General features: G+C 37.5%; 1 protein-coding gene across 2 annotated transcripts in view; it reads right to left on the bottom strand.

Moving 5' to 3' along the window:
- LOC118803934 (protein NLRC5-like) overlaps positions 1-18939 on the bottom strand; it is a 61205-nt gene extending 42266 nt beyond the window's left edge. For both annotated transcript variants that reach the window (XM_036564486.1, XM_036564488.1), the window contains exons 1-12: positions 18794-18939; positions 17447-17601; positions 16333-16443; positions 13495-13605; positions 10656-10766; positions 6568-6678; positions 4844-4948; positions 4348-4452; positions 2809-2907; positions 1434-1484; positions 1155-1196; positions 991-1072 (exon numbers count right to left, since the gene is read on the bottom strand). In XM_036564486.1, coding sequence (XP_036420379.1) covers positions 991-1072; positions 1155-1196; positions 1434-1484; positions 2809-2907; positions 4348-4452; positions 4844-4948; positions 6568-6678; positions 10656-10766; positions 13495-13605; positions 16333-16443; positions 17447-17517 — 999 coding nt within the window. In that variant the 5' untranslated portion in view covers positions 17518-17601; positions 18794-18939. The remainder of the gene's footprint in view (positions 1-990; positions 1073-1154; positions 1197-1433; positions 1485-2808; positions 2908-4347; positions 4453-4843; positions 4949-6567; positions 6679-10655; positions 10767-13494; positions 13606-16332; positions 16444-17446; positions 17602-18793) is intronic.
- Between the last annotated feature and the right edge of the window lie 618 nt (positions 18940-19557).

Below are 19557 nucleotides of genomic sequence, written 5' to 3'. Positions count from 1 at the left end.
TCTACTGAGTAACAGCATTTAGGAGATGAAATGGCATGTATAAAAGCATGCAGTGTGTTGATGTGTTGATGTTGTGAAACGTATGTTGAATGTATGTGTGTCCACAATTACGGCTAGATAATGGGTTTACTGAAGTGAGGATAATAAAAATTCAAAGAAGGCGAAGTGCCACACTACCGTGATTACTGATGATACTACAGTCTCAATACTGACGTTTATTATTAGGTTTTCTATTAAACTCCGCAAAGAAAAACAGCTCCGATCTATCCCTACTGCATATAAATGCTACTACATGAAGTACAGCAATGTAAAACCTTCAGGATGTCTGGAAGGAAACAACAAGTCTTTTTTGGTCAAAACAAAATGTAAACAAACTACAGACTTACCAGGAAATAGCTTAAAAGAACTAGCTACGCATTTTATCTTTGTATAACACATTTAAAAGCAGTATTAGCAGCTCAGAGCAGATTAAAAACATAGTACTACTAACTGGAACTAAAAGCTAGCAATGTCCTGAATAATATTAGACATGGGTTTATATAAGCTTGCTTTTCTCCTAGTTTAGTCCTAGCTAGCTAGTTTAACTGTGTTTTGATGAAAGGCAGCTGACTTAACCACAGCATCAAAAATAGAAATTCGGCATCAACATCCAGAGCTCTGCCACTCAGCTTGGTTGATCACAATGGGAGAGTTTTGGTTTTGTTGTTTACTTTCTGCTTGTAATAAAGTAGTGACTGTTGCTTTTTTTAACAACTGGTTGTCATTGCTTCATTACAGCCAAAAAGGTGGAGTGATACTTAAAGAGATTCTGTTGGAGTGCCATTATTGGGAGATACTGGGACTCAAAGAATGCCACTCAGCTGATCATGCTGTGAGTTCGGAACTAACTGTGGTATAATGAGTTTTTTCACATTTCTTTTCCCACAAATATAGAAGCTTCTAGTGGTTAAAATCAATGCAAGGCATATATTACTTATCAAAAAGACTTACATTGAAGATGTTGTAGAGAAAGTCTGTACGCTTCTTTTGAAGCTTGCGATTTTTCACAGTAGACTCTGACCCCTTATGGTCCCTGCAATCATAATAAATCTCTTCAGCCTCTTTTGATAAACAAATAAAATTAAACAGGAGATCATTAGGAAATATCTTCATACCTTCCCTCAGTGGTTGACCGTCCGGGTGACTCTGAATTCTGTCTAAAGAGCAAAAGGGAAAAGCATTACAGCATTAAACATGAACTGCATAGTTTCTTAAAAACAATATCACATTGTTTGAATTAAACAGTCTGATTGATTCCATAAGAGTGTTGGTACTTTTTGTATGCAGTGTTGGGTAACCCTTTTTGTTCCCTGCAATCATAATAAATCTCTTCAGCCTCTTTTAATCAACAAATAAAGTTAGACAAATAAAATTAAACAGGAGCCTCTTCATACCTTCGCTCAGTAGGTGACAGCTTTATATGTCCAGGTGACTCTGAATTCTTTCTAAAAAGCAAAAGGGAAAAGCATTACAGCATTAAACATGAATTGCATAATTTCTTAAACAATGTTATGTTGTTTGAACTGAACAGCCTAATTGATTTCACAGCAGCGCTGGTACTTTTTAATTACAAATTACATCATTAAACATGTAATCAGTAATGTAATATTTCAGATTACTCAAAAAACATAGTCTAATCTGATTGCTTTTGGATTTCATCTGGTCTTATATTTCTCTATGGTGCCTTAAAAATTGGTAACTTAAAAACTTTTTAAAATTACTAACAGCACAGCCAAAAAATGAACAATTTCCTTCTCATTGACATGTTTCTTAATCCTGACTCTCTCCATGTATTTCCTGAACGTCCGCTTCATTTTCTTTTATAGTCCCTGCTTAGCAACTGTTACACTGTCAACCTTTAACTCGGTCCAGCTTTCAGGATTTTTAGCAGCAAGCTAAAGGTTCCCTTAAAGGTACTTTGAATCTGAAGCTCCAGATAGTCAAAAATGTACCTGGGGGATTCTGAGTAAGAGAAAAAAGTTGCTGTGTTTTTGTTGGCTGTGATCTGGCTACTTTGGGGCATAAAGTCAATAAAGTGAGGGGAGGAGTTACAGTTGATGGCCTGTAACTCATTCAGAGTGGTTTGATGTGAAATGCTGCTCTCTATAGAAACTCAGCAAGTCCGAACTGTTCACAGCACTTCGGAGGTGGTCAGAGATAGATCGGCACTACATTTAACACATTGAACAAGTGTAAATGGTATGCTTTTTCGTTATCGAAATACAAATACGTGAGGGGAAATGTGTCTGCTGAGCACCGACTAGCAGCAGGAGAGAGGATAAATAATAAAAAAAATGAAAGATGGAGGCTGAAGTTATCACCAAACCAAGAGCCTGCTTGCACTCTGGGCTGATGAAAGTGTCCATGCCAAGGACATTTTATTATTCTTTGTTTTGACCACATGGGCAGCACGGTGGTGCAGCAAGAAGCACCTGGATTTGATTCTCAGCCAGGCGACCAGGGTCCTTTCTGTGTAGAGTTTGCATGTTCTCCCTGTGTCTGTGTGGGTTTCCTCCCACAGTCCAAGGACATGCAGTCAGGCCAATTAGACATGCTAAAGTGAATGTGTGTGTGTGCATGTATGTGTCTGTCTGTCTGCCCTGCAATAGACCCGTACAGGGTGTATCCTGCCTTCTGCCCAATGATAGCTGGAATAGGCTCCAGCTCCCCCCGTGACCCAGATGGATAAGTGGTTTAGATGACGTGTGTGTTTTTGCCACTTCACTTATAACATATTTCTATATCTTATAACACCAAAACCTGGAATACCTTTTCCAGGAGATTGGATTTTTTGTGAAATGGACAGTGATATTTTTTGCCTGCTTCTTCCTCATGGGCTCTTGACTGGATACAGAGGGATCAGTGTTACTAAGAAAGGGAGAGAGAGGAAATCACTTCAGCTTATTGTGTTTCTTTGTTCAGTCAGTCGCCAAAAATGAAAGCACTCATAGGAGCATGCATAACTGATGAGCATGATCTCTTTGTCACTGAACTTTCATTTTCTTTTTTGTCTCAGGAGTATATCAAAGCTGCACCTACGCTCGTATGTACATCTGGCCCTGAGGGTTTCTGTATGTCTATGAGGACTGTGGAATCTTGTGTCAATTTTGTCTATGTTCCTTTGTTTTTCTCCATCCAAGAAGACATGTCAGCACTGCTTGAAATCCATGAATCTTGGTTAAAGTGACACTGTGGATTATTTGAGACCTTTCCAGAGACCACACTATTCCAGAAACCAGACCAGTTTTAGGTATTTCCTTTACATTTATCACTCATTTAAATTGAGCTACCGATGATCACATGGCTATCTTATGTCTACCTCAACTATTGATTGTAGATGCTTCCTACAATGGAATGTCTATCATTCTTAGTAACTTCACAAACAGCTACTTATGTGTGTTTATCACAGAATGTCTGTTGTCCTGACATGATCCTTAGCAAATGTATCATTAGCTGCAGAGGAAATACAGTATAAAAGACTGTATACTAGAGCTGTTGCCAGACTGGGCTACTGCAGACTGAAGCACAGCATGCTCTCTAATAAAGATTTTATCACTGCAGTCTCCTGGCTCTCTCCTTGGCATGGAAAAAGATTAGAAGCTTGTGTGTTGGACTGAGGGCTGTCAATCATGCACACTCATCAGACTTTTAGGCCTTGTCCAGACAGTTCTCATACATATTTTTAATCCTTGTTTTATTATAATCTTGTTTTTTTATTCACACTTTGCAGGAAATTTTAATATAACACAAAATTTAGTATGCCAATTTTTAAAAATAATTTAGACTGTGGTCCCTGGGACTTGGCCACCATCACCATAATGACTGATTTGATTCAGTAACTTGCGTTGTCAGAGTGCTACTGGGGAGAGACCTGAGGGTTCCCTCACAACCCCATAATCTCTCTTTCTCTTTTTCTTTCCCTTGTTGTTGCCTTTCCATATATGTTTTTCTGTGGGTAACATTTTTTTCTTCCTGCTGAAAATGTTTTTTTTTTCTCTATCATTTAACTAATTGGTTTGATTTCCTACTTTTGGTACTTTTGGTCTTTTTGTACGTGATCACTATCATAGAAATCATAAATTTCTCTTCTATTTCTAAACTCTGCCTTAAAAGGAGTTGAGCTAAAATTTACAAGTCTGATTAAGTGAAAAAGTTACTTTGTACATTTCAAAAAATATCCCATTTGTAGAAAAAGACAGCATAGTACTACTACTACTACTAATAATAATAATAATAATAATAATAATAATAATAATATCATGCTCTGCACTGAATGTAGCACTGCACTGAATTCTCAGTTTGGAATACCTTTCTTGAGGGGCCGATCCCTCTGTGAAGGTAAGAATTTCATCCATTGACTGGTCACTCTTCATAGACAAACTGGATATAGGGGAGATTGACCTTTCCTCAGGTCTACAATGAAAAGTGTGAAAGAAAAGATGCCATAAATTGTATCCAATAAAATGCAATTATTCCCACTGCAAGATACTGTGTCATCTGAAAGCATTACATGGTTTATTATTATAATTAATCATCTGCTTACACACACCACTCAATTTACTCTGTAACCAAAGCAACCTTACAAAAATCTGGATTCTGACATCCAACAGGCAAAAGAAGGGCTGCGGTAGTTAAAAATTCCCTGAGATCATGTGGGAGAAACGTCTATTCAGTGCTTTAATATGAATTGTTCATTCAACACAAATTTGCTTAGAAATATGTGCTTACTTACATGTGTCCACAAAAATCTGAGGAGACAGATTTGGACAGGATAAGGATGAGCAAGAAGGAAAGAAAGGAATACCTTTCCTGAGGAGCTGATCCCTCTTTGAATGTGAGAGGTTCTGCCACTGAGTGGCCACTCTTATAAAAGCTGGATACAGGGGAGTTTGATCTTTTCTCAGTTCCACTAAAATAAGACAGAAAGGTGTGTCAGAAATTGTGTACAATAAAAACACACAAAACTCAGTAGTCACCCAAATAGCTCAAATAACTTCTGTAAAAATACATCAACAAAACTTTTTCATCTACTTTCAACCTGCTCAAACCGCATCCAGGTCTACATAAGATCAGACAGACATGTCGACGTGGTTTAGGGCATAGTATGACTTATAAAACATACTGTAAAAATGAACAAATTTCCACTGTGTGGTTGAATGGTGTGGACTGCCACTTTAGACAACAGAGCCTGTATTCATAAACCTCAGGAGTAGGAGTGCTGATCTAGAATCATTTATTTGCGTCAGTGACAGTCTTAAACATGGTGGAATCTGATCCAATATTTTTCTGTATTTCTGTGTTGTCTGAAATGGCTGCCCATAGCGGTGCCCATGCTCATAGTTCTGTTTATTTTATAGCTCACAGCAAGTCATAGTGTGTCGTAGTCAAGACCACTGGACTATTTCCTCCATTTGAAGGCATAGTTGATGTTCAATAATGATAGTAAAAATTTCACTTTCCTAATATCTCAGATGGAGGAATTAACCTTGGCTGTTCTCAAGGATGATTTGTAAGTCCACCTTTTCCTAAAACAGAAATAAGACCTAGTCAAAATGTTGTCAAGACCAAGATAAGTCTGAGATTGTTTGTTCATTTACAGTTGAGACTGGTCAATTTGTGCAATTTCTGCTCTAGATCTGCCCCGGTCAACTGTGAGTGTTATTAATGTGAAATGGAAGCACCTAGCAGCTCAGCCAAGTAGCAGTAGACCACACAAATTTAAAGAGAGGGGCCACTGAATGCTAAAGCATGTACAGTGTAAACATCACATATCCTCTGTTACATCACTCACTATAGTGTTCCAAACTGCTTCTGGAAGCAATATTAGCACAATATTAGCAACTAGGCACCGGGCACTTCATGAAATGGGTTTCTATGGCTGAGCAGCTGTACACAAGCCTAAAATCAGTATGCACACTGCCAAGCATCAGCTGGAGTGGTGTAAAGCACACAAAGTTTGGTGGGGGAGGGATAATAGTCTAGGGCTGTTTTCAGGGTTTGGACTCAGCTCTTTAGTTTCAGTGAAGAGTGATGTCAATGTTACAGCATACAAAGACATTATAGGTAAGTATATGCTTCCAACTTTGTGGCAACAGTTTGGGGAAGGCCCTTTCCTGTTTCAGCATGACTGAGCCCCAGTGCACAAAGCAGCTCCATAAAGACATGGTTTGGTGAGTTTGAACTCCAGTGGCTCGCACAGAGGACTTACATCAGCCCCACTTTGGGATCAACTGGAATGTTGACTGTGAGCCAGGCCCTCTCGTCCAACATCAGTTACTGACCCACAAATGCTCCTTTGACTGAATGGGGACAAATTATCAAACGCTACAATATCTTGTTTAAGTCCTTTCCAGAAGAGTAGAGGCTTTTATAGCTATAGAAGGGGCAACTACATATTAATGCCCATGGTTTCGGTGTGACGTTCAGGTGTATAATATAATATGTGGTCTTTCACATTTTCTCTGTTGGACTGTAAGACATGCATCTGTGGATGGGATCATGATGAGCACTGAGACAAGAAAGGAATACCTTTCCTGAGGGGCTGATCCCACTTTGAAGGTGAGAGGTTCTGTCTTTGAGTGATCACTGTTCAGGGACACATGGCTGGATACAGGAGAATTTGACCTTTTCTCAGTTTCACTAAAATCAAACAGAAAAATCCATTGGACATTTTGTCTAATAAAATGTGGTTATTCCCATGCAAGATGCCTTCCGAACCCATAACACTGTTTAATAATTACTGTCTACAATTATTATGCTAACAAAGATAGTTAAGAGCTTAACTACAAAACACGGGTCCCAACTCAGTGTAAAAATGAAAAAATATCGAACAATAAAAATTAGAGGCTGACTGGGTAATGACATTGTAACATGACACAATGTAACATTAGCCTTTTTCCAATGTATTGTATATGAGTTAAGCCAATAACAGCAACTAAATAAGATTAAATTAAAACTAAATAAAGAGCAATAGATGAGAGCCACAAGTCAGATCGTGAAATTTCTGCATTGCTAGATGTGCCCCTGTCAACTGTGGGTGCTATTATTGTGAAATGGAAGCCTCTAGCAGCAACAGCAGCTCAGCCATGTAGCAGCAGACCACATAAACTCACAGAGAGTTTAAAGCATGTATAGTGTCAAAGTCGCCTATCCCCTGTTGCATCACTAACTACCGAGTTCCAAACTGCCTCTGGAAGCAACATCAGCTCAAGAGCTGTGCGCTGGGTGCTTCATGATATATGGCTGAGCAGCTGCACACAAACCTAATATCACTATGTGTAATGCCAAGCACCGGAATGGTGTAAGCATTTAGACTCCGGAGCAGTGGAAATGTGTTCTCTGGAGTGATGAATCAAACTTCAATATCTGGCAGTCTAATGGACAAATATGGGTTTGGCGGATGACAGAAAATGCATAATTTCAGTAAAGGGTAGAGATTCCCACAAACTTGCTCCACAATCTTTTGGAAAGCTTTCCAAGAAGAGATGTTAACTCTTAGATAGAGATAACTTGGTAACACTTTACATTAAGGGTCGCTAATCAATCATTAAATATATAATAATCAACTATTAGTTTCACATTATTTAGTTATTAGTTAACTCTTCATTAAGCATTAGCTATTACTTAGTAATTGATTAAGCACTTATCAATTAGTAATTAAGTACACTGTTAGTTGATAAGTTAGTTTGTCGTTAGTGTATGTCTTACTTACTCATTATCTGTGTGCTAATTGCTGTTGTTAATTAACTAATGTATTTTTCTTCATATAAAGAAGTAACGTAATAACTTACTAGCACTTATGTGTTAATCCCGCTAATTATCTGTTAATTAACTTTCCATCACCTCCATATATTCAGTTGCTTCACTTTTCTCACTTTGGTTCATTAAAGATGCTTATGGTCACATCTGGCGGTAAGATGAGCGCACACAAATTCATGGACAGATTTGTTATTCATCACATTCATCTTTGCATATCTGTACTCATATCTGGTAGGAGTGCATGTAAATTTGGGCATAAATGCTGGATATGTGGCTAATTAACCAAAACTATTATCAACATAATCTGTAATAACAAAAATAAGAACAACAATAGAAAATTTCAATAATACTAATTTGTGTGCACGACAGTCCAGTACAAAAGTGAATGTACTTACTTTACATGCACATTGATATAAACAAGTGCTGCAACTATTTCATGTTCCATTTAAAGACACAATACACTGTGTTTTTGTTTCATACTACTGACTCACAAACACAGCTTGTGCCATACACTGCAATAATACAGCGTTTATTTTAGGGAATTAATTACACTAAACAATCACTCTACTATGTTAACAACACTGAGTATTTTGTTTTATTTCACGTTTTATTTTTTCCAGTTGTTGTCATTTTAATACTATTAAGTTTGGTCAGCAGGGGAGGAGTGCACTCACTGCTGGACATCAAACTCCACCCATGAGCACGGCCATTAGCTTTCATGCCAAACACTGCCGTTTTATTGGCTGGCTACTGAAACATCTGCATGAATTAGTGTGTGCTTCATGTAAGTGATATGTAAATGAGGTGCTGGTAGGCTGGTTTCATGCACTGAAGCTGATTTATCATTTATACTCAAATCTCCACTTGTTTCCACATCGTACAAAGTTGTTATGAATCAGACGCAGAGCAGTTCATACCTTATAAAAGGCAAAAAACGTGTTCTTTTTTTTTTACGTAACTTTGATGATTAATGGGCCCTTTTCACAAGATTCGTGATTACTTCCGGTTTAAGCATTAGCAGGGTAAAACTCACTTCCTCTCCATATAGCTACTGCAGACGCGATGTCAGAATGTTTAGTAGTGAACTGTAACACTCAAACACTGAGCTACAGCAGCTGTATTTTAGTGTTCCTGCACGGCTGTGACAGTGAGAGTAAGAAGTGGCCGGAGGCGCTGATTTAACTGTAAACAGAGCTGAGATGCTGTAGGTTGATTTACTGCAGTTCTGCTGCAGCTGCTTCACATCAAGCAGCCTCTGTGTCTTTGTACAACATGCCAGCGACGTCAGTAATATTCTTTTTTCAAAAGAAAGAAGAGCTTTTATATGTAGCATGAATGTTATAGACTTTGTCTATATTAAGCTAGCTATACTGGCTAGAAGCTACTGCTAACCAAACTAGCCTGGCTAACATGAAGCAACTTTTTCAGATGTTTTTTTTCAGCTAGGATTCTCGTTTTTGACTGAGCAATGAAAGGTGGATGTTTTTAAAGTTACATAAAAAAAGAACACGTTTTTTTTTTGCCTTTTATAAGGTATGAACTGCTCTGCGTCTGATTCATAACAATTTTGTACAATGTGGAAACAAGTGGAGATTTGAGCATAAATGATAAGTCAGCTTCAGTGCATGAAACCAGCCTACCAGCACCTCATTTACATATCACTTACATGAAGCACACACTAATTCATGCAGATGTTTCAGTAGCCAGCCAATAAAACGGCAGTGTTTGGCATGAAAGCTAATGGCTGTGCGCGTGGGTGGATTGATGGGTGGTTTGATGTCCAGCAGTGAGTGCACTCCTCCCCTGCACTCCTGACCAAACTTAATAGTATTAAAATGAAAACAACTGGAAAAAATAAAATGTGAAATAAAACAAAATACTCAGTGTTGTTAACATAGTAGAGTGATTGTTTAGTGTAGTTAATTCCCTAAAATAAACGCTGTATTATTGCAGTGTATGACCGAAGCTGTGTTTGTGAGTCAGTAGTATGAAACAAAAGCACAGTGTAATGTGTCTTTAAATGGAACATGAAATAGTTGCAGCACTTGTTTATATCAATGTGCATGTAAAGTAAGTACATCCACTTTTGTACTGGACTGTCATGCACACAAATTAGTATTATTGATATTTTCTATTGTTGTTCTTATTTTTGTTATTACAGATTATGTTGATAATAGTTTTGGTTAATTAGCCACATATCCAGCATTTATGCCCAAATTTACATGCACTCCTACCAGATATGAGTACAGATATGCAAAGATGAATGTGATGAATAAAAAAAACGTCCATGAATTTGTGTGCACTCATCTTACGGTCAGATGTGACCATAAGCATCTTTAATGAACAAGAACCAAAGTGAGAAAAGTGAAGTAACTGAATATATGGAGGTGATGGAAAGTTAATTAACAGATAATTAGCAGGATTAACACATAAGTGCTAGTAAGTTATCACGTTACTTCTTTATATGAAGAAAAATACTTATTAGTTAATTAACAATGTAATAAGCAGCAGTTAGTACACAAATAATGAGTAAGTAAGCCACAAACTAACGACAAACTAACTTATCAACTAACAGTGTACTTAATTACTAATTGATAAGAGCTTAATCAATTACTAAGTAATAGCTAATGCTTAATGAAGAGTTAACTAATAACTAAATAATGTGAAACTAATAGTTGATTATTATATATTTAATGATTGATTAGCGATCCTTAATGTAAAGCGTTACCGATAACTTTCTATATTTGTATATTTGCAGACACATAATATTGTTCTAACAAATTCTCTCTGGGGTGAAGACTGTAAAACATGCATGTGTGGATGGGATTATGATGAGCAATAAGAAAAGAAAGGAATACCTTTCCTGAGGGGCTGATCCCACTTTGAAGGTGAGAGGTTCTGCCATTGAGTTATCACTCTTCAGGGACACACCGCTGGACACAGGGGACTTTGACCTTTTCTCAGTTCCACTGAAAAATAAGAAACAAAAGCATATTGGAAATCCAATAAAATGCAGTTATTCCCATCACAAGAAACATAGAAGTCAACAAACTAGCCGGAGGCCTTCCCAGAAAAAACTCTGCCTGGAGTTCACTAAACAGAAAGTGGGTTTAGTCTGGAACTGGTTTCTATGACCAGGTCATAAAAAAGTTCCAAAGACACCGGGAGACTTTGCTTGGATGCATGCCATCATGGACTCCACTGAATATTTCAACAGCATGTTCATGGTTTGAATACTCATTCTCAAATCCACCCTTAAAAACAATGATATTTTCATTTCTAATCAACCATGAAAATACATCATCTAGAACCCATGGGTCAAACACAATTCTATTCAGCCCACAAAAGTATTTCAGCTTGCTATTAATATTAGCCCATTTCACCATGAGCTGCACTACAGTTCCCAGCATGCACTGCAACATGACGTGTGCCCCCACCTCCCCAAAAACAATCTATGGGACAGCACCACACACACAAAAAAAAGTCAGGTGTGTAGTTCAAGCAAATGGGCAGTTTTGAAAAAAAACACTGTACACTGGGGACATTTAAAGAGGTTTAACAGTTACCTGCAGCTAATATAGTCCATTGTTTTATATAATCCTTTTGTTTTAATTCAAAATTATTTTTGAATTGTTAATGTATTCAGTGCTTGGTTTTTACCCTTGTGGTTTTGCCATACTGAGCTAAAATCCAGCTCTCTTTATCGGATTTCTAGATCTAAGAAATCGGAGTAAGCTGTTTATATCACCCTTTGAATAATCAGATGACTGCAGAAATCTGGCTATGATCGGATTATTGAGTGTATGTAAACGCACGCACAGGGAGCAAAGACTGCTACCAGTTGTTCCAAATATTGAACATATAATATAATGCTGTACTATTAGTTAGTAAATTCAGCACAACATAGCATTTTCCACTTTTGTATAAGTGCAAATACATAATACAATAGTGCTCAAAAGTAATTTTGGGATACTGCCATCATCATTTATTTCTAGAATTATTTCAATTGTTCATGTATAGTGGAAAGTGTGCTTTACCATATTGAAAAGTACATCATTTCAGCTGTATTTTGACATATTATGACTTTTCAGTTCATACTTTGGATCCAACTGAGCAATAGCACAATAGACAACATTCACCTAAAACCCCCACATTTTACTTTAAAACAAATGTTGGGAAAATAATCCAAATGCATACACGACATGTTCAAACCAGGACTACAATGCAATATCCAACATGCCTGACTCTAAATCTTTTTAATATTCTGAGAAATAAAGTTAGAAAACTATGAACATTTTTAGTTGGATTTAGCCCTCTTTGGATGGGATTAGTTTGCAGTAGGGAGGTGGGTTAATGCCAGGACGTCTGTAATGTTTATGAGTGATCCACACAGGATAATAAATCTCTGTCTAAATGACAGAGATGGAAGTGGCTACTCAAGTTATGCTCCACCTTCATTACAGAAAAGGAAAAAAAAAGATGTTAAAACAATTAATTTAGCCTTTATTTTGTTTACCCTAACCATTTACCTCGCTGTAGTATGTGTGCACGAATCACTAGCATTTCCATTAGCTTGAGAATTCACAACAGTCAGCTTCAGCACATAAAATCGAACATTTTTTTCTGTAATTTTACATGTTCTGAGTTGTACAGGTGAGAGGACCACACCGTTACATATTGGCTTGATTTTAGCCACAGTGAACGAGGCTGATGTCAGCTTCTTATTCGTCAGCTTCTTGTTCGAATTTTCCAGTTCCACCTTAAATGGTCCAGCAGTTACATTCTGGCACTTCAGGCTTTGTAATAATAACTGCCATCGCACAATTTAAGGTGGAACAGTAAAATTCAAAGAAGAAGCTGGGAAATAAGAATCTAATTTCAGCTTTGCAGAGAACAGAAGTAAACGCTTCTTCCAACCTCCATACTTAAGAAACTGCTTTTCACAGGATATAATAGCATTTTTACTGACATGTCGATTCGCATGGGATTAATATAACCTGGGGTTATTTCTACAGTTTGTTTTACTGAAGGTAAAAGGTGCCGAATCTTTACTGGCACAGGAGCGTGCAGTTGGTAAACATTACTGATATGGCGCATTCGGACAGGACTGAAGTAACTGAGAAATGGCGGTGATAATTACATTACCCCACCTCCTCATGTAAAACTAATCCCGTCCCTATAGGGCTTTAATCTGTCAAAAAATAATGCGCCTCGTTCACCAATATCTTCCGAAGTTTATTCTTAAATTTGTTCTTGAGAAACGTCCAGAGAGAAAGTCTACATTTATGACATGTTCTTAAAGCACAAAATTGTTCACACCTTTGTGCTCTTGAGTGTGTCTAGATTCAGTTCTTAGCCAAGAACAAATCCTGAATAAGAAAACATTGGTGAATGTCAGAATCTTCATAAAAACTGCCTCTGTGAGAAAATGTCTGTGAGACAGATCACAGATAAATGTTCAGTTTCACCTCGCAAACCTGGTCATTACTGCTGGTTGGTATAACTTTTCTGATGATATGAATGAGTAAATGTCTTGGAATGTACTAAATAAGCAAGTTATAAATAGCCTTCATAGGGTGTCCCAAGACTTCTTTTGAGCACTGTACATGTGTCCTAACAAATCCTCTCTGAGGAGATGACCGTAAATATGCATCTGTGGATGGGATTATGATGAGCAACAAGAAAAGAAAGAAATACCCTTCCTGATGGCCTGATCCCCCTTTAAAGGTGAGAGGTTCTGCCATTGAGTTATCACTCTTCAAGGATGCACAGCTGGACACAGGGGAGTTTGACCTTTTCTCAGTTCCACTGAAAAATAAGAAACAAAGCATATTGGAAATCCAATAAAATGCAGTTATTCCCATCACAAGAAACATAGAAGTCAACAAACTAGCCGGAGGCCTTCCCAGAAAAAACTCTGCCTGGAGTTCACTAAACAGAAAGTGGGTTTAGTCTGGAACTGGTTTCTATGACCAGGTCATAAAAAGTTCCAAAGACACCGGGAGACTTTGCTTGGATGCATGCCATCATGGACTCCACTGAATATTTCAACAGCATGTTCATGGTTTGAATACTCATTCTCAAATCCACCCTTAAAAACAATGATATTTTCATTTCTAATCAACCATGAAAATACATCATCTAGAACCCATGGGTCAAACACAATTCTATTCAGCCCACAAAAGTATTTCAGCTTGCTATTAATATTAGCCCATTTCACCATGAGCTGCACTACAGTTCCCAGCATGCACTGCAACATGACGTGTGCCCCCACCTCCCCAAAAACAATCTATGGGACAGCACCACACACACAAAAAAAAGTCAGGTGTGTAGTTCAAGCAAATGGGCAGTTTTGAAAAAAAAACACTGTACACTGGGGACATTTAAAGAGGTTTATCAGTTACCTGCAGCTAATATAGTCCATTGTTTTATATAATCCTTTTGTTTTAATTCAAAATTATTTTTGAATTGTTAATGTATTCAGTGCTTGGTTTTTACCCTTGTGGTTTTGCCATACTGAGCTAAAATCCAGCTCTCTTTATCGGATTTCTAGATCTAAGAAATCGGAGTAAGCTGTTTATATCACCCTTTGAATAATCAGATGACTGCAGAAATCTGGCTATGATCGGATTATTGAGTGTATGTAAACGCACGCACAGGGAGCAAAGACTGCTACCAGTTGTTCCAAATATTGAACATATAATATAATGCTGTACTATTAGTTAGTAAATTCAGCACAACATAGCATTTTCCACTTTTGTATAAGTGCAAATACATAATACAATAGTGCTCAAAAGTAATTTTGGGATACTGCCATCATCATTTATTTCTAGAATTATTTCAATTGTTCATGTATAGTGGAAAGTGTGCTTTACCATATTGAAAAGTACATCATTTCAGCTGTATTTTGACATATTATGACTTTTCAGTTCATACTTTGGATCCAACTGAGCAATAGCACAATAGACAACATTCACCTAAAACCCCCACATTTTACTTTAAAACAAATGTTGGGAAAATAATCCAAATGCATACACGACATGTTCAAACCAGGACTACAATGCAATATCCAACATGCCTGACTCTAAATCTTTTTAATATTCTGAGAAATAAAGTTAGAAAACTATGAACATTTTTAGTTGGATTTAGCCCTCTTTGGATGGGATTAGTTTGCAGTAGGGAGGTGGGTTAATGCCAGGACGTCTGTAATGTTTATGAGTGATCCACACAGGATAATAAATCTCTGTCTAAATGACAGAGATGGAAGTGGCTACTCAAGTTATGCTCCACCTTCATTACAGAAAAGGAAAAAAAAGATGTTAAAACAATTAATTTAGCCTTTATTTTGTTTACCCTAACCATTTACCTCGCTGTAGTATGTGTGCACGAATCACTAGCATTTCCATTAGCTTGAGAATTCACAACAGTCAGCTTCAGCACATAAAATCGAACATTTTTTTCTGTAATTTTACATGTTCTGAGTTGTACAGGTGAGAGGACCACACCGTTACATACTGGCTTGATTTTAGCCACAGTGAACGAGGCTGATGTCAGCTTCTTATTCGTCAGCTTCTTGTTCGAATTTTCCAGTTCCACCTTAAATGGTCCAGCAGTTACATTCTGGCACTTCAGGCTTTGTAATAATAACTGCCATCGCACAATTTAAGGTGGAACAGTAAAATTCAAAGAAGAAGCTGGGAAATAAGAATCTAATTTCAGCTTTGCAGAGAACAGAAGTAAACGCTTCTTCCAACCTCCATACTTAAGAAACTGCTTTTCACAGGATATAATAGCATTTTTACTGACATGTCGATTCGCATGGGATTAATATAACCTGGGGTTATTTCTACAGTTTGTTTTACTGAAGGTAAAAGGTGCCGGAATCTTTACTGGCACAGGAGCGTGCAGTTGGTAAACATTACTGATATGGCGCATTCGGACAGGACTGAAGTAACTGAGAAATGGCGGTGATAATTACATTACCCCACCTCCTCATGTAAAACTAATCCCGTCCCTATAGGGCTTTAATCTGTCAAAAAATAATGCGCCTCGTTCACCAATATCTTCCGAAGTTTATTCTTAAATTTGTTCTTGAGAAACGTCCAGAGAAAAAGTCTACATTTATGACATGTTCTTAAAGCACAAAATTGTTCACACCTTTGTGCTCTTGAGTGTGTCTAGATTCAGTTCTTAGCCAAGAACAAATCCTGAATAAGAAAACATTGGTGAATGTCAGAATCTTCATAAAAACTGCCTCTGTGAGAAAATGTCTGTGAGACAGATCACAGATAAATGTTCAGTTTCACCTCGCAAACCTGGTCATTACTGCTGGTTGGTATAACTTTTCTGATGATATGAATGAGTAAATGTCTTGGAATGTACTAAATAAGCAAGTTATAAATAGCCTTCATAGGGTGTCCCAAGACTTCTTTTGAGCACTGTACATGTGTCCTAACAAATCCTCTCTGAGGAGATGACCGTAAATATGCATCTGTGGATGGGATTATGATGAGCAACAAGAAAAGAAAGAAATACCCTTCCTGATGGCCTGATCCCCCTTTAAAGGTGAGAGGTTCTGCCATTGAGTTATCACTCTTCAAGGATGCACAGCTGGACACAGGGGAGTTTGACCTTTTCTCAGTTCCACTGAAAAATAAGAAACAAAAGCATATTGGAAATCCAATAAAATGCAGTTATTCCCATCACAAGAAACATAGAAGTCAACAAACTAGCCGGAGGCCTTCCCAGAAAAAACTCTGCCTGGAGTTCACTAAACAGAAAGTGGGTTTAGTCTGGAACTGGTTTCTATGACCAGGTCATAAAAAAGTTCCAAAGACACCGGGAGACTTTGCTTGGATGCATGCCATCATGGACTCCACTGAATATTTCAACAGCATGTTCATGGTTTGAATACTCATTCTCAAATCCACCCTTAAAAACAATGATATTTTCATTTCTAATCAACCATGAAAATACATCATCTAGAACCCATGGGTCAAACACAATTCTATTCAGCCCACAAAAGTATTTCAGTATTTTTGTCCTGTTGGGCTTCCAGATGTGGACAGCCATGGGATCAGTGGGGTTTAAACTCATAAGCTCCTGATGTTGGGGTGACTTTGTTGGGGTGCCCATTGCTTTACATGTTACTGGATTACTTTTCAAAATTAAAATAATAAAATAACAAACAAACAAATTAAGTTGTGATTCTGAACTCCAGCAATGCCATTGCTACCTATAACTGAGAGCCCAAGAGGATAAAATGCCTGGAGTGTTTGTCTGATGAAAAAGAGCCCCATCTAGTGGGGAAATAGAGTAAAACCATACTAAAAAGGTGCGTTAAGAGAACTTTTGACTACACTAAGAAGAACACTAGTTTCCTCAAGTTCAGAACTACAGAAAAGTAGTGAAATCAGTTTCCAGTTACTTTTCATTTTTAAGTGTATCAATCCCAGCTTTTAATATCCCACAGACACTTACTGAGACACTTCTATGAGCATGTGTCGTTGGGCATTGCATTTCTATGTGCAGTAATATGTTAAATGTGTTAGAGCAAAGATGTTGTTCTTATTAACTATAAAAGTAATTTAGTAAAACATTAAAATGTTTAAATAGAAGGACAGAAGTTTTCAGTATTTTACTTGCTTACCTTAGGCTCTGTCTGTGCTCCTCCTGGAGACTCATTTCAGAGTCTTTCATTTTTCCATATTCATCCGCCATTATTTCAGTAAAGTAAGCGTATGGAGGATCTCAGTTGCATCAACCATCAGCACTAAATCTGCTGACTTGGCCATTCAGCTTCATCTGGCGGGAAAGTAACAGGAAAATCTGAAATGGTTCTGTTTATTCGATTATCAGTCTTATACTGTATAATTACATTTTACATTTCTGGCTATTAAATTCATAATACAAATACATGAGACAAAAATACTTTAATTTTTTTGTTTTCATTGTAAAATTGTCCCGCAGAAATACTAGTTATTTAGGAATTGAAAATTTAAAGTAAAGCATTAATTCTGATTTTGCATGTGAGGAAAAGAAATGTGGCATTTTCACAAGAACACTAAACTGCTGTTTCAAACAGGAAGCTACACTTGGGCGCCAGGGGGGTGGGGGATGTGGGGGGTTGGAGAGGAGGGTGAGGGGTTTCCTGCTCATATTTACCAAAGAAGGCAATAGCACAAGTAGCATTTGCTTTGTTTATCCCCTTGAGTATGTTAGTGGCACATGGTTTAGTAACGGAAAATAAGAGGTCATTTCCACATTTTATATAACCTCTTTGTAGAATATCTGCATATGATCAGTGAATCACATCTTTTGTTGAACTCTCAATATAAACATATGAATTAATAAATAAGTAAATCTTCTGCATTTTTTTTATAATTCAATTCCAGATTAAATACACTAACCAGCCAAAATGTTCTAGCCTGTTTTGTATTTATTTATTTGTTTTATTTTACAAGGATAAGCTCCTGATAAGAAATCAAAAACTCTGCAAATCGCCTCTCTGGTTATGTTTTCGCTTTTATACCAATTTCTTCTTTATATAAAATATAATTGCTATCCACACTGTTGGCAAAGCATGGCTGTAATTTTTTATCATATTTAAAGACTTATTTTTTAAATAGTTCTTTTTATTTTTTACTTTTTTACAGAAATTATTTTATGGTGCATACGACATAACAGCTTTAGTCCAAAGTTGTTTTCTATTTTAAAAGGAAATTATCTCTATTAAAACTGCTATTTATAGTTCAGAAAAGAGACACACATGAGAGACACAACCACGTTTTGAAATAGAAAAAAAAAACAAGAATAGACGTGAATAAGACGTGCATTTGACTTGAAAACTGCACTTTGATTGAGCTTCCTTATCGGTTTTTGCGGCCTTGGGTAAACTACTGATCGAAACTGATGATTCATGTGCATTAAACACTACAAGACATCATGGCTAACGTTTACACAATGAATGTAGCTGTAGGAATTTAGTCTTTCTTACCTTTTCCTCCAGTTCTGTGTGGACTAATAGGTTCGTCTGATTTAGAGAAAAGGAGATGATAACGCTAAAATCGATGTTCGGTCATATTCGCTGTTTATCTCTGGCACTACGAAGCGGAAAAGTCGCGCACATCCTTTGTGCAGCGGCCCTTCACTCTTTGAAGTGATGTGTCGTTCGCGAACGAGCCGACTCCTTGAACCGACTCGCACTGAGGAACCGTATTTTCTATTATATCAATATTATTAAGTAAAACCAAACAAAAAGAGCCTATGTCGCTGTACCTGACCCCTCTCATATGCCATCTTGGAACACACCGCCCCCGTTATACCCAAAACCGCTGCTTTGTTGTGTTGGTTTGAATCTGGCTTTGTTCTTAGCCTTTTTTTTTATGTAATTCCTGCTTTTGTTTGTTGATGACTTGTCGATGGATTTGTCTGCATTTGCCCGTCTGCTTATCTTGTGATTTATGCCTCTGGAAGTTCGTCCAGCGAAAGCATTTATTGAAATTTACATTACAGTTAATATCGCTAACTTCTGACAACGAAGAGCCGTTCTGGAGCAGAAAGAGTCGGATCTTAGTGATGAGCTGAGCCGATTGATCCGACTCACTGAAAAGAACCAGTATGCCCTCCACTAACTTTCAGTTTCCTTTTCTTGTCAAGCACGCTCGCATTCAGCGCAGTGGTGGGCTGCGGTCCTCCCAGTGGGCTGTGGCGTATTGCAAGCGAGCCATTGGCTGTTTTTTATTGTAGATTTTTTAAATC

This window comes from Colossoma macropomum, unplaced genomic scaffold, assembly GCF_904425465.1.
Source record: "Colossoma macropomum unplaced genomic scaffold, Colossoma_macropomum, whole genome shotgun sequence".
Taxonomy (NCBI): domain Eukaryota; kingdom Metazoa; phylum Chordata; class Actinopteri; order Characiformes; family Serrasalmidae; genus Colossoma; species Colossoma macropomum.
The sequence above is the reverse complement of the archived record's forward strand: the minus strand, read 5'-3'. Positions and strand labels throughout refer to the sequence as shown.